The 15203-nt window shown below is 45.0% G+C and overlaps 1 protein-coding gene across 1 annotated transcript in view; it reads left to right on the top strand.

Moving 5' to 3' along the window:
• Positions 1-15203, top strand: part of col7a1l (collagen type VII alpha 1-like) — a gene marked incomplete at its 3' end in the record, with an annotated part of 126443 nt that overhangs the window by 78409 nt on the left and 32831 nt on the right. Inside the window, exons 64-83 of the mRNA XM_083662175.1 lie at positions 418-480; positions 706-723; positions 819-854; positions 943-981; positions 1072-1107; positions 1210-1344; positions 2495-2581; positions 2776-2979; positions 4038-4145; positions 4567-4611; positions 5079-5144; positions 5545-5601; positions 5699-5731; positions 6202-6282; positions 7081-7131; positions 8757-8810; positions 9617-9670; positions 9829-9867; positions 9970-10554; positions 10681-10716. Of these exons, the coding sequence (XP_083518301.1) occupies positions 418-480; positions 706-723; positions 819-854; positions 943-981; positions 1072-1107; positions 1210-1344; positions 2495-2581; positions 2776-2979; positions 4038-4145; positions 4567-4611; positions 5079-5144; positions 5545-5601; positions 5699-5731; positions 6202-6282; positions 7081-7131; positions 8757-8810; positions 9617-9670; positions 9829-9867; positions 9970-10554; positions 10681-10716 (1827 nt within the window). The remainder of the gene's footprint in view (positions 1-417; positions 481-705; positions 724-818; positions 855-942; positions 982-1071; positions 1108-1209; positions 1345-2494; positions 2582-2775; positions 2980-4037; positions 4146-4566; positions 4612-5078; positions 5145-5544; positions 5602-5698; positions 5732-6201; positions 6283-7080; positions 7132-8756; positions 8811-9616; positions 9671-9828; positions 9868-9969; positions 10555-10680; positions 10717-15203) is intronic.

The raw sequence follows: 15203 nt of genomic DNA, 5'->3' as shown, positions 1-15203 counted from the left end.
GGGAAACCGGTGGGGTATACATCGGTCCTGGTCACTGCACTAGCGCCTCCTCTGGTTGGTCGGTGGGCCTGTTCAGTGGGGAGGGGAACTGGGGGGAATAGCGTGATCCTCCCACGCGCTACGCCCTGTAGGGAAACTCCTTGCTGTCAGGTGAAAAGAAGCAGCTGGCGACTGCACATGTATCGGAGGAAGCATGTGCTAGTCTACAACTCTCCCCAGATCGGCAGAGGGGGTGGAGCAACGACCGGGACAGCAGGGGGAATTGGCCAAGTATAATTGGGGTAAATCTGAAGAAGAAGAAAAGAAAAGAAAATCTGTTGTTCAAAAGCGGTGTAACAGTGAATTTAGACAGCGCTTTAGGCTGTCAGGAGGATACTAGTTTAAAGATTACTGATTAGTTTATGGGTCATTTCACAGGGTGCCACCGTTGAACAGATCAGACAAGCGTTTCCGATCCCGATGGGTCCTCCAGGAGCCACGGTCAGTTGGACTTTCACACACTGCATGTTTCTCTCTGCCTGTTTACAGCTCATATGAACAAGGGCACATGAACCCAGCTGCTGCATGGAGTGTTTTTATCCAGCTGTTTTGGTGCTGTTATCTGCTGATAGGTGTGGGAGTCAGCAGGCTTGTGGTGTGAGCTTGATGCCATGCATTTTTAGATGCATGTTCCAATGTCTCGCTCCTCTGTCTCTGTGTGTCTAGGGTTCACCGGGAATGAAGGTAAGACGGCAACAGGGTTTGTACTAAAGCCGGAATATAAATAAGAGCAATATTGTCTATATTGTAGTTCATTGCTTTTTTCTTTTTTTTTGCAGGGAGATAAAGGAGTGAGAGGCGTGCATGGAGAGAAGGTGCGTGCTTGTCTTTGTTTTCCCACAAAAAACACGTATGGGGAGTTGGAAATGATTTTTGACTCCTTGTTCTTTCATGTTTCTACAGGGTGATGCTGGACTCCCTGGAAAATCCATTGAGATGAAGGTGAATACATTCTAACCATATGTTGTCATTTCACATTGTTAAATTATTTATTGGTAAGTCTTTGATCAACACATTTCACCTCTTCCTCAGGACATTGAAGCGATGTTTGAAGCCTACGGCATAAGGGTAAGCAGCGAGCATGGCGTCCTTCAGATTCTGAGGTCAGCAGAGTTGCACTTTCTAGTCGAAGCCCCATGTGGTTTTCTAAACAAAAACCCTTTTTCCCAGCTGCCCTTGCTCAAGGCCTTGATTGACAGGCTGCTACAGGACGGAATAGAGGAGCTGCTACATGTGCTCGGATCCTCTCGGAAAACAAAGGAGGGCATCGAGACTCACAACTCCAACATCATCACTGAGTACACAGTACGTAATCTCTAACTCCAACATCATCACTGAGTACACAGTACGTAATCTCTAACTCCAACATCATCACTGAGTACACAGTACGTAATCTCTAACTCCATCACTGAGTACACAGTACGTAATCTCTAACTCCAACATCATCACTGAGTACGTAGTATGTAATTTCTAAGACTCACAACTCCAACATCATCACTGAGTACACAGTACATCTCTAAGAGGTCACAACTCCAACATCATCACTGAGTACACAGTACATCTCTAAGAGGTCACAACTCCAACATCATCACTGAGTACGCAGTACATCTCTAAGAGGTTACAACTCCAACATCATCACTGAGTACGTAGTACGTAATCTCTAAGAGGTCACAACTCCAACATCATCACTGAGTACGCAGTACGTAATCTCTAAGAGGTTACAACTCCAACATCATCACTGAGTACGCAGTACGTAATCTCTAAGAGGTTACAACTCCAACATCATCACTGAGTACGCAGTACGTAATCTCTAAGAGGTCACAACTCCAACATCATCACTGAGTACGCAGTACGTAATCTCTAAGAGGTTACAACTCCAACATCATCACTGAGTACGCAGTACGTAATCTCTAAGAGGTCACAACTCCAACATCATCACTGAGTACGCAGTACGTAATCTCTAAGAGGTTACAACTCCAACATCATCACTGAGTACGCAGTACGTAATCTCTAAGGTCACAACTCCAACATCATCACTGAGTACGCAGTACATCTCTAAGGTCACAACTCCAACATCATCACTGAGTACACAGTACATCTCTAAGGTCACAACTCCAACATCATCACTGAGTACACAGTACATCTCTAAGAGGTTACAACTCCAACATCATCACGGAGTACACAGCATGTAATCTCTAAATGGGAAGTGGGCGGGACACATTTGTGGAGGAAATTAATTGCAAGAGTCTATTAACGGTAAGTGGTTGGTCTCTACATCAGTAGTAGCATTTCTTCTACCCATGATAGAAGCATTTTAATATATTCCAGGTAGACACAATTATTGTGATTAGGTATAAAATGACAAAGCTATGAATCCTTTCTATACAACACCTATAAAATATACCATCTGGCCTGTGAGGCTATCTGAAGTCACCTGACCGTGTCGTCTGAACAGAGCTCGGTAAAGTTCGACCTCTCCAACAAGCCGCTGTCAGAGATCGACACCATTGAAGACCCAGAGCTGCATGAGCCTCTCTCCACTGTAAGTGTCTATAATGAGCATATTGTAATCAGAAAGTATGTTATTTAGCTGAAAAGAAAATGATGGAGCTTGATCTTACAATCAGCTTTTTTTAACCCACTGTATTCTGTCTGTAACTTTACCCTACATCAAATGAATGCTAGCTGCTAACTCTGCTCATCCCATCCACTCACCCCCTCTCTGTCCTCCTGAAGGATCCTCTGAATGAAACAGTGGAAGGCCCGACGCTGTGGGCAGACACAGCGCTGAATGGAGAGCAGGAGCTGGGCAGGATTGAGGCCAGGTCGAGGGGCACAGAGGGGAAGGGGATGGGGGATGGGGACCGCATTGAAATATCCTCACTCAAAATGAATCTGACTGTGGTCAACTCTACTTTCAACCATGCTACCACCCAGGAGGTAAGGACGATGCACAATCAAGAACTGACTTTAGAACATTTTCCAAGAAAAACATGTTGAGCATGTTGAAAAAGTTTCAACTTGTTGAAACTTATTTACCCAGAGATCATTTACCAAGCATCCATGCATCCATCTTCACGCTCATGCTCTTTCAGCAACTATTTCAAATTCAGCTTATGAGCTGCATATTCATATATTCAGCTTGCATATTCACAACTGGCAGCAGTCAAATATGTCATCAAATATAAACACAATGGTGCATCTTGGTGGGTCTGGGTCCAAATCTGGCTTGGGATCTTGTGTTGCATGTAATTTTCTCCATTATCTTCATCATTGTTATCTTGTCACTCTTTGCAGTCAACTATCAAATAAAGGGAAAAGGCACAAACACAATCTTCATGGGTTGACCAATGCAACGTTTCACTGGAGCAGTTGGGGATTATTAGGTTCCTTGCTCAAGGCCAACTCTGCAGTTGAATGGAAATTCATAATTTGTGCACTTTCCTCAGCAGATTTTTTAAGCCAGTGCAGGGAGTCAAACAGATGATCTTCTGGTCACGACTCACTAGCCCGCTAACTTTTAGTTTACTAGGAATCTCGATTCCTTGGGTGGAGACTCTGGAGACTGACACCGCCACAGACAGACACCACCACCACAGAGCCCACAGCCAATTTGACATTGATGACCTCACATGTGCTCGAGAGACATCACTGATAATATCACAACAATTGCTCGAGTTACATCACTGATGACATCACAATTGCTCAAGTGACATCACTGATGACATCACCAATTTTAACTAAGAGATTAGAGTTATATCATACAATTGAATTAATTAGTTACACTGCAACCAGTTCAGTTTGGTGGGAATTTCGGGGGAATTTTGTAAATATAAATCACTGCACAGTCTCGAGTAAAGATTGTAATCTGATCATCGTGTGTGTGTGTGTGTGTGTGTGTGTGTGTGTGTGTGTGTGTGTGTGTGTGTGTGTGTCTGTGTCTGTGTGTGTGTGTGCGTGTGCGTGTGTGTGTGTGTGCGCGCGCGCGTGCGTGTCAGAGGGTCTCGCGATTACCAGAAGCAGTGGTGGAGACTGTTCTCCTCACTCAGGAAGACTCTGTGAGGAAGACGTCAGGACAGAAGAAGAAAAACAGGGAGCGTGGGAAGGTAAAGCCAGCAGGCAGCATTTTCTCCTGACTGATCAAACACAGACATCGTCATTATTGTTTCATTTGCAAGAAACGATGTGAAACATAACTACAATTCTGCCAGCATCCCTCCAGTTTGAGGGTTACAGTCTTTATCCTGTGTAATTGTGTTTCTCCCTATATGTAGCTTTTGATGCCTCATACAGTACATAAATGCATATTGTTAAAACACGTCTAAACGATTTGGTAACTTTAACATTGCTGACTCCTAAACATCTTGATGTAATGGTTTTGCGTTGTTTTTATATTTATTAATAACTACCCTTTTCCTGAAATATCTACCTAAACTTATCAACTCATAGTTTAATACTTTATCATCAAAGTCTGAAGCATGGAAAACCTTTATTTTTTTTCTTTCTGACTGTGAACTTCTTAACCAGGGCAAAGGAAACAAAGGACGACATAAGAGGCAGAGACAGCGCCTGGTAAATGTCCTTGAAGGGGAATAAACAAAACCTGGAAGCCTAACTTTACTTTTCGCCCCAACTAAACAGAGAACCTAACTAACAAAGCCATAAACACAGGCTCTAACACTGGCTATTGCTAGCATGACATTAACACAACGTCATCTGTGTAGGTGTGACCGCTTTACTACTAAAATGTAATTAAAATTCAGACTCTATAATGAATGAACACAATTTAAAAGATAACAAAGAGAATTCAACAGTTGCAGCATATAGTGTGTCTAAACAAACTAAAAGCATGCGTTTGTCTTGACATTAGTGTGCTAATTGAGCTATAGTTCTTTTAACAATAACAGATAATTGTGATTAATGGGTTGCTTTGTTGCTTTGCGTCGTCGTCTTCTGAGCATTGACAGTTGCTAATGATTATTCTGTAACTAATGTGTCTCCTCTTGTAAGTCACTTTGTCGTTCCTCTTCTATCTAAAGGCAAGTGAGCAGCTGCAGGAGGAGGCAGAGTTTTACAACGGCGAAGAGTACAGTTATGAATACGAGGTAGGAGGCTGTTCCAGTAGATGATTAAGATGAAACTTCAACTTGAAGTGATGATCGATGGCATGGAGCTGTTAAGAATTTGGAGTATTATCTTAGTGTGCTTGGGTGCCTTCGTGATAATGGCCGTGTCAAACTCATATGCAAACTCCCCTGATTTGAATAGCAGCATCTCTGGGGACAGAAATATATCCCTGCCCACACAATAGAGGAAGGAATTGATTAATGACACGCCCACTAGCTGAATTAATTTGTAGGAATAAATTAGTTTGTCATTATAGCCCACTGCATGCATGGCACATACCTGTGCTGCACGTGTTACATTGGAGTAACTGTAGGTTGTGTGCTATTAAAAGTGATGAAGTTATGATGGAAAGATTTATTTATTTATTTTTCCAAACAGGAAGAGCTTTCCACATATGACCCCTCGGTCTCTCAGGAGCACAGAGGGAGAGAACAGGTATCTTTGCTTCACTCAGCTCTGAACTATTTGTGGTAGAATGGGTCACAATTTCCTGATTCACTTTAACATTATTCAATCATTTCCTCCTGTTCAGCTTGAAGTCCAAACAGAAGATTTGAGTAAAAAGGTGAGCACTACCACTCTGAAATCTGGACAAACTTTTGTCTTAACAATAAAAAATTAAACAATGCAAGATAAGATAAGAAAACTTTATTGTCCATTAATTTTGCTGTAATGGAAATTTGTCTTTGGCAGTCTGGCAACATAATAAAAACAGACAGTACACGTTATAAAACAGCAGACAACTGTGCACATCAGCGTACAATAATATATTTCCAGCTGCAGAAGTGCTCATGGGCTATGGGGGCTATATTATTATTATTACCTGTAGTATTATTATTATTATTATTATTATTATTATTATTATTATTATTATTATTATTATTATTATTAATAATAATAATAATAATAATAATAATACTATTACTAATAATAATAATACTAATACTAAAAATAAACTTGTGACCTACACAGTATGTGCTGCTCAGCCATACCTGTGTGTGGAGTAAAACCCTATTTTACTTTGGACTTGTGCAGGAGGAGCAGCTACCTACACATAACCCACTGGAGGAGACCTCCACACAGGGAGACCTCTTACACAGGGAGACAGATACACAGGTGAGACTATGCTTGTTATGATATATTACATAATGAAATGCATCTGATACACAAATCTTTAGAGCAGTTTCAACCACCAATGACTTTTTTTTTACTGCATCAGCACGTTATCAGCTGTTTAACTTGAAAGTCATAATCCGGAAGATTTTCATAAATGTTAGTAAAGTCACTGTAGATCGCCAACTGAATAGACCCTTTTCACGGGGGCCATTTTGTGTCGAAAAGAAGGGTCTATTAACACAATGGTGATTGAGCCTATGGCCCATTGATGAAAGTCCGCACACTGCTGTTGGAATCTCCCAGTAGATTTATTTTGATGAAATAAGGGTCTCACGAGACCGAAACGTTTAAAATAAATCTACTGCGAGATTTCAACAGCAGTGTGCGGACTCTACTTTTTATTCATTTGTGTCCTTTTTGTCCAGCACCTGCGCGTTTGAGTGGATGTGCGCACTCTACTTTGTAGCCATTGATGTAAGCCCTTGCATCTCTCTGTATTGCAACATTTATGAACTTGTGTCTGTGGCGACACTTTCCCCGCCCCAAAACAGAAAAACTAAAATATCACAAGTGACGCACAGTTCTTGATGCGTTTCCAATCACCCAGCACCCGCTAGAGAGGGTAGGCGGAGTAGGAACCAGTTGCTCTTGTTTCTGTGTTATTATGATCCCACTGGAGATTTGGGCAGAACGCACCCTGGGGGGGATCTGAAAAAACTTGATCAATGTGGTGCTATTACATTTACAATTTCACATGTGGAGTCTGATGCTCATCATGTTTGTTTCGATCATGATCAGGAGGAAGTGTCAACACCTGCACCTCCCATCTCCACAGAGGAAGCAGACACGGTAGAGCTCTGATTTTAGCTCTTTAGTCTACAACTTCACTAATTGTTCTTGAAGATCCTTGCATGCCTTGGAATGCAAAGCTCTTTCCTTTACGCTTTACACTAGAGGCCTGAAAGTGACGGCAAATGCTATGCTATGGTTCTTAAACTGTTGGAATTTATCATTTTTGATAGAGCAAAATGTCTTTACATGTAATCTGCTAAGTTTCATAGCTTCCCTGCAGGCTTTGTACCTGTTTTACGATAGATTTAGACATTCTTTATGTTAAGTATGCCATAGTTCAACCATGCTGTAAATCATATGAGCATTTGCCATCATAATCCAAGTCAAGACCTTTTTTTCCTACTAACACCTTTGAAAATTTCACCAGTGCAAAAAGGTTAATCTGTTTGGGCTAATGTGAATGTGCGGTGAATGAAAAACCGACGTCATTTTTAAGTATTAAAATACATATAAACTAAAATATACATATAACCAAAGCATGAGCTAGGACAAGCTTTGTGGCCAAGTTGTCCCAGCATGCGTTGAGCATGATTTCACCACAGTTTGCCTGAATGGGAATGAGCAGACATGCAAAGTCACACTCTCAGTGATTTACTGAACAGAAAACTGATTCCAGCGAGTTACTTTTAATACATTGTCTCTTTTTTTCTTTTCTTTTTTTTTTTTTAAACAGGACCTTGCTTAATTCCTGAGAGAATGTGACTAGGGTTGTAAGCATTCATAACAAGTGCCCACAGCTTGGGAAGAGTGTATGTAAACTGTGAAGTTTATCGCTGGTGAGGAGCAGCTTGCCGCTTCGTGAGGGGGAACTCCCTTTCACACAGTGATGATGTCACTCACCCAAAGCCAACGAGATTCACGTCTTGTATAATATTTAAAAAATCTTACTGGGGGACTGTGGAGAATAGGAAGACACTGTGTCAAGGGAAGAGAATTGTATCTTCACGTCCAGCTTACTGACATTCATGAATTTGTTCTCCTAATTTATTTATTAAACAACTTTAACTTTTTTGTGTCACGAATAAAGACTACATTAGATAACATGCTAAACTCTCTCAAACTTGTTCCCACAATATAAATACATATCGCTTTGTATCAAGTTGTCGTGATTTTTTTATTTATTAAACCATGGAAAAAATATTGTATTTTGTCTTCCTTTGATAATCTACTCAATAAAATATTTTTGAATAAAATATTTTATTCATAATTCTTTCAGAATATATTGATGTTCTAATCATTTATGTAGTCAGATCAAGCACTCTTTTCACTGGTGAAATTTTGTTGTGTTTTTTTCATCTGCCTACCCTCTCTGTGCATGTATCCTTAAGCGAGTAAAAATGTTCAATAACTTTGTAAGACAAGTCTGTGGGTCTTTCTTTCTAAAATTGACAGCATCATATATTCTAGAAATGGAGGCTTTATGATACAAAGTAAAGACTTTTAACTGCATTTTGAGTGTACACACACACACGCACGCACGCACGCACGCACGCACGCACGCACACACACACACACACACACACACACACACACACACACACACACACACACACACACAGCTATTCATTAGGAAGCATCATGGGTGCTAAATTTACTCATGAGAGGTTTTGGGGACTTGACAGGTGCCTCGATCCCACATCCGGGTGAGAAGAAGTGCCTCCTGGCCTGATGCTATGGTAAGTGTCACCTGGTTGTGTAAAAAAATAGAAATAACAATAAGTACCATGTTGGTAACACTTTCTATGAAGGTCATGTCTATAATGCATTATGAGCACATTCATAAGACATAATGCATTTATAAGGCTTTATAAAACTATGTCTAAATGTTTATAATCATGCATGACATCTTATAACAAGGTTTATAAGGTATTAAAGTGATGGACATAATGTATTATAAGTTCAGCATCCATAATACCTCCATGCCAAAGTGACAAAGTATTTGAAAGAATAATCTTTTATTTGTTTTACACTTAAACTTGCAGGCAGCAAATACTGCTCATAAGTCCTCATAACTGTGTATCATACAATTGCTAATAATAAACATAGTGCTGGCACTTTACTTTAGTGTCCTTTTATTCATGTTTATTATAATACATTATGTCCACCACTTATAATATTTTATAAACCTTGTTATAAGTTGCACGATTATAAACATTTATCACTAGAAAAGTGCACTCGGTAGAGTGCAGATCTCCACCAGGCACCGCTATGCCTAACCATGGCCAAACCCTACAGGAGTCAGACAGATCACACATACACACACACACACACACACACACACACACACACACACACACACACACACACACACGTACACGTACACGTCGGAACACATGATCTGACTGGCAGTGATAATGAGTTTTATAAAGCCTTATAAATGCATTATAATTTCTTGTGAATATGCTCATAATGCATTATATAGACATGACCTTCAGAAGGTGTTAACAAAATGGCTTTATTAACAATAAAAATAATATTTTAGGCATTCATGCCAGGCGCACCAGGTGGAAGAAATCGGTATAAGGAGGCATCACAAGTAAATATAGTTTCTTTCTTTGCCCAAGTTTCTCCAGCCTTTAATATTTAAAAATGCATATTTCACAAAAGAGAATTTTGCATAAGGCATTGCAGCGATTTCATGGTCACTGCAGACCACATAATGAGATTTGCCTCCTCTTTTCTTCTTCATTTTAGTCTCTTTCCTCTGGAGCCCGGAGCCACAGCAGCTGGAATGCAAGTCTCTTTAAAATACTGTAGATGATGATAAGTATGAATCCACAGTAAGATGGTGAGAATTTCAATGTGTTTAGCATTGTAAAACCTGTGTTTTTCTAGATGAAGCACGCCAACCCTGACCTTCAAACCCATTCCAGGAGCGAGAGACAAGAACAGAGTGAGGGAGAGATGGAAGGGGAGAGGGTGACACATACAGAAATGGAGGGCGCGGGAGAGGAACCAGTGACACCCGAGGAAGAGGGGGAGTGGGAAATGGAAGAAGAGGCAGGTGTAGAGACAGACGGGTACACGGGGATGGGAGGCGGTTCAGATTACGAGGAGGAGGAGACGAGCGGAGACTACGAGTGGGAGACGGAGGAGGATGTGGATCGAGAGCGGGACGACCTGGAGAGGGAGAGAGAGAGGGAGAGGTTGGAGATGGAGAGGGAGAGAATGGAGCTGGAGAAGGAGAAGCAGGCTGAGCTGGACCTGGAGAGGGAGAAAGAGTCAGAGCGGGAGAAAGAGTCGGAGAGGCTGAGAGAGTCAGAGAGGGAGAGAGAGATGACAGAGAATGAGGGGGGGAGAGACTTGGAGAGGGAGGAGTGGGAGAGGCAGAGGGTGGAGATGGAGAGAGAGAGAGGGGTAGATTATGAGGAAGAAACTGGGAGGCCGTATCCATATCCTCCAGAGTATTTTTACCTCAAGGTATGAACACACATTTTAAGATCCACTACCAAACAAATTCCAACATCATGCAAATACTTTTCAGCATTGTTTTGGTTATGAAATCTTGATAGAGATCAAAATTCTTGCATGTTTCTTGTGCAAAAGGGCGCGCCAGGTGAGAGTGGACAACCAGGACCAAAGGTGACTAAAGAATTGCATGCAGTTACTCTAACATTAAGACTGTAAATATAGGACTTTTAGCATAGGCGGAGTTTGACTTTTAGCTTTGGGGGGGCCACTTCTGCATGAGACAGACATTTGCCGGCCGTTTTGCATTTGAAATTTTGCCCGTTTGAAGCCAGATTTAGAGGAATATCTCATTTTAAGGCTGGCATCATCATGGTCTCTCTCTAATTATTGTTTAATAAGTATAAGAATGGAAATATAAGAAATATTAGAATATTAGTAGAATTACAGAACATTAATACTCATTATTGTATGTTTAGTAATGTAATTTATATTATATAGTGCTTCACTGTTCACTGTTGCTACAGGATCAAATAAGTTTAATAAAGAGAGAAAATATTAAAATAGATGAGAGAGAGAGGGGGGGGGGAGAGAGAGAAATATTATAGGTCAAAAGCAACAGTGAAAAGGGCTTTTTTGGAAAGATGACATAATGAGTATGAAAGACAATGAGTTTTGGCCTGTCAAATGTGACTGCGGAGGGCATTCCAGAGGGAGGGGGCGGCTGCAGCAAGGCCCTGTCAGAGGCCCCCCTGTCACAGCTTTAGCAAAGAGATACCTGTGATTCTTGTCAAAGTGGATATAATTTGTATGATCATATTCAGCCAGACAGTGAGATGGAGATTTACAATGGTGAGCATTTTTATTTTATTTTATTATTATTTATTTTTTTACGACGGGGGGCCTGGCCCCCGGGCCCCCCCATTAACTCCGGCCATGACTTTTAGGAATAGTTCAGATTCTTGGATGTGGTAGGCTACTTGTCGACAGTCAGGGTCCTACATGCAGTAGAATGCAGCCGACGCAGTCCCAGTTTGGAGAAATGGAGACCAGGCAGGCAAGTAGAGCTGTCTGCTGAGTGTGAAGAGGGCCACGAGCATATCTATATGTGTATATATATATATATACGGTATATATATATATATATATATATATATATATACAGTATATATATATATGCTGTATATATATATACCGTATATGTAGCGAAGCTAGTGTGCTTGCTGGGGGCAAAGCTTCTGGGCTTGCCTCGTGAAGTGTGCTGGATCGTGTATGAAGGCTCACGGGCTGTGATCGATCAGAATCACGGAGATGGAGATAGGGACCGAGATGTCGGTCCTGGGACGCGGTTGAATTACCACTGTTGACCGGTCTGGGTGTAAGGCAGTCGGTCACCAGGGCCTGGCTGGTTGTAAGACAGCAGGGGTTCAGTTCGGGTCCGGATTTGATTGTGCTAATGGTTGACATTATTAGGGAGTAAGAATACCTGAAGAAGTATGGAAGTCGAAGGAATCTCGAAGGAATCAAGGAGGAATCTCTCGGATGTGGTGTAGCGTCACGGAACACTTTGTTTATATGGTCGCATTCCGGTGTATGACATCACGTCATTGGTGATGTCACAACGTTCGAGGGAGCTATGACATCATCGGTGTTATGTCTGACATCGCTGATGACCTCACAGGTGAACTCTATGCTATGACATCATTGTCATCGTTGATGATGTCATCATCATTACGTCGTTGGCGCGCCGGCTGGTAGGCATCGACTGCCCCAAGAACAGGCCTGACGGTGGGCCATTATGGACCGTTTCTACAGCCGCTCCCAGATTCCTGTGGGGAATCTGTATTCTTCCAGAAATGGCCGGAATGGCCCTCCAGTCCCACCTGGTATAGGCAGGGCTTGGTTGATTATTCTGGGAGTGAGGGGGGCTGTGGTCCGCCTGGCCACCAGCCGGGTGTAGGCACGGGTCCGCGCGCCGTTGTCCAGTCCCGTACATTACAAGAGCCAAGATTTGGTGACCGTCCTCGTTGGCCAGGATGTGTGTGGGATCCTACTGCTGTAGTGAGCTGTAGTGGCCTCTGGGGGCTTGAGTTTCCAGTTGAGGAAACTCAGCGGCGTGAGGTCAGCGCGGGAGCCGCTCAGGAGCCGGGGGTCTACCCAGCTACTGCGGTAGTGAGGAGCCTCTGGTTCTGGTGGCTTGAGTTTCCAGTCAAGGAACCTCAGCGGCGTAGGGTCGGTGCGGAAGCCATTTGTCTGCCCTCGTTGGAGGGAGGCCTCTGCCCCTAGTGCCTCGTTGGCCGCCCCGTGGAGCGCTGGTGTGGCATCCTCACTGAGGGCACCGAAGGTCGTACACTCCTCCGGCTTGGACTGAGGCCACCGTAACTTGGCTTCAACTCCTCGCTCTTATCCGCGGTCGTGGGGAGTCGGGGTGTCTTTGGCCAGCGATCTGGGCTGAGAAGAGGTGGTCCGTCCCCCCACTCTTCCCAGGCCTGCAGCAGTGTCTCAGGTAGGACTGGATCATCCCAGCCTGGTTCCCATTTCCATAGGTGCTGTATGAGCAGGATAAGATGGATCCTCCCGAACTGATGGAGGGGCAAATTCCTCGGGCGGGATTCCTGCTGCAGGGCGGTGATGGGGTAAGGTTGCTCGCCTAGACCAAGGTTTGGTTCCGTAAAGGCTCTCTTGGTGCAATAGGTCTGCTCTGGGCAAATTGCCGGCGAGACGATGAGGGAGACGGCCGCCCCGTGAAGCATCTGGGGCTCCTGCCTCGCCGTCCGCAAAGGCATGTCCACTTGCTCCACTTGCTCGGACTTGTTGGCCTCCCTGGAGGCCTTGGCTGGAGTTGTCTCCATGAGTTCGGGCAGGGCCAGGAGGTGAATTCTGGGAATAGGTAGTTGAGATGGCTGGTCCCGTCCTCTGGGGGGGTCCCAGCTGTCGTGTCCAGCTATCTTGTGGGAATGATTGACGCCGTCCGGCTGGCTGTGCCCTGTGCTGTTGGTCCCAACGTTCGCCGTGCCTACCTGAGTGTGGGGTATCGCAGTGGCGGGGTCGGCCGCCCCGTTGCACTGTATTGCATGCTCAGGGTCGGCGACCTCTGTCCTAGGTGGGAGTGTTGGTGTTGGTGGCACTGGAACAGTGGGTTCTGTAGTTTGGGTCGTTGGCTCTGGGGCCACCGTGCTGACCTGACCCTGGTCGTGGGAGGTGAGAGGCACAGGTGGAACTGCCGGGTCCCCGGCAAGCAGACAGGCGCGAGGCCGGGCTGCTACGTGCTCCTGCTCGACTTGCAGCCGGGCACGAACCCGGGCCTCGTCCAGGGCCAGCTCAGCTTGCCGCAGGCGTCGGCTTCTCTCCAGGCGGCGGGTGATCCGCTCTCTAGCTTGGAGGGCCTCCTCTTCGGCCTGTTGGGCCTCTTCTTTGACCCGTTCTTGGGCCCGTTGCGCCGCTCTGGCTTGCTTTGTCAGCCGGTCGTATTCCTCATGGGCTTCCTCCTCCTCCGCGTGTTGGCGGCGGAGGCTCTCGGTCACCAATAGTGCCTTGTATTCCTCGTAAGCTGCCGCTTGGGCTGAGGGATACGCGTGGGCGCGTACGGTTGACAGTGAGCTGGCGCTAGAGTGTCGCGATGCACTATGGTGACTGCAGTAACTGCTGGCGCTATGATAGTGAGAGTGACTGGGGCTCCTCGACCGAGGCTCTGCTCGGGAAGGGGGCCGGACCCCTTGGTACCGGGCTGACCCATACCAGCCTGGGGTCTCCGGGTCATAGGCGAGGGCCTGGGCTGAAGATATTCCGTCATGATGGCTTGCGCCCTGATGATGGTGACTCCTGCGCCCGCTGGGGCTGCGGGATACATGGGCGTCTCTGTCGTCATAGGTCAAGCCTCCATGACCTGACCTGTCCCGGCTTGACTGGTGGCCAGCTTGATGGGACCTGCCAGTGCGTTGGGATTCCTTGAAGTATTCAGTGATGTCCTGGTTGGTCTCCCTTTGGCGCACGATCGTAGCGTCGAATCGTAGCGTCGAGTCCCTTGCCTGGGATGCCTGAGCAGGGAGTCGGTGGTGGCTGCGGATGAGTTCCTGCCCCGGTTGGATCGTCTGGTGGGAGTGTAGGGGGTCTGGCCCTTTAGTACTACTCCGAACCCTGGATACTCTGCGGTATCCAGATTCGATCTGGTGGGGGAAGGGTTGCTCCTCTGGTCGGTGAGGTGCCGTGACCAGAGCGAGCTCACCTGACTCCTGCTCCATCTCTGAGCGTCGCAAGTCCTCTGATCCGCTCGAAGGACCAAATTGTATCGAAGCTTGTGGGTCAGAGGACTTGTGGATCCGGCTCGAAGGACCAAATTGTAGCGAAGCTAGTGTGCTTGCTGGGGGCAAAGCTTCTGGGCTTGCCTCGTGAAGTGTGCTGGATCGTGTATGAAGGCTCACGGGCTGTGATCGATCAGAATCACGGAGATGGAGATAGGGACCGAGATGTCGGTCCTGGGACGCGGTTGAATTACCACTGTTGACCGGTCTGGGTGTAAGGCAGTCGGTCACCAGGGCCTGGCTGGTTGTAAGACAGCAGGGGTTCAGTTCGGGTCCGGATTTGATTGTGCTAATGGTTGACATTATTAGGGAGTAAGAATACCTGAAGAAGTATGGAAGTCGAAGGAATCTCGAAGGAAT

Source organism: Poromitra crassiceps (genome assembly GCF_964638095.1).
Source record: "Poromitra crassiceps genome assembly, chromosome: 2".
NCBI classification, from domain to species: Eukaryota; Metazoa; Chordata; class Actinopteri; order Beryciformes; family Melamphaidae; genus Poromitra; species Poromitra crassiceps.
Note: the sequence above shows the minus strand (reverse complement) of the source record. Positions and strands in the feature narration are given on the sequence as shown.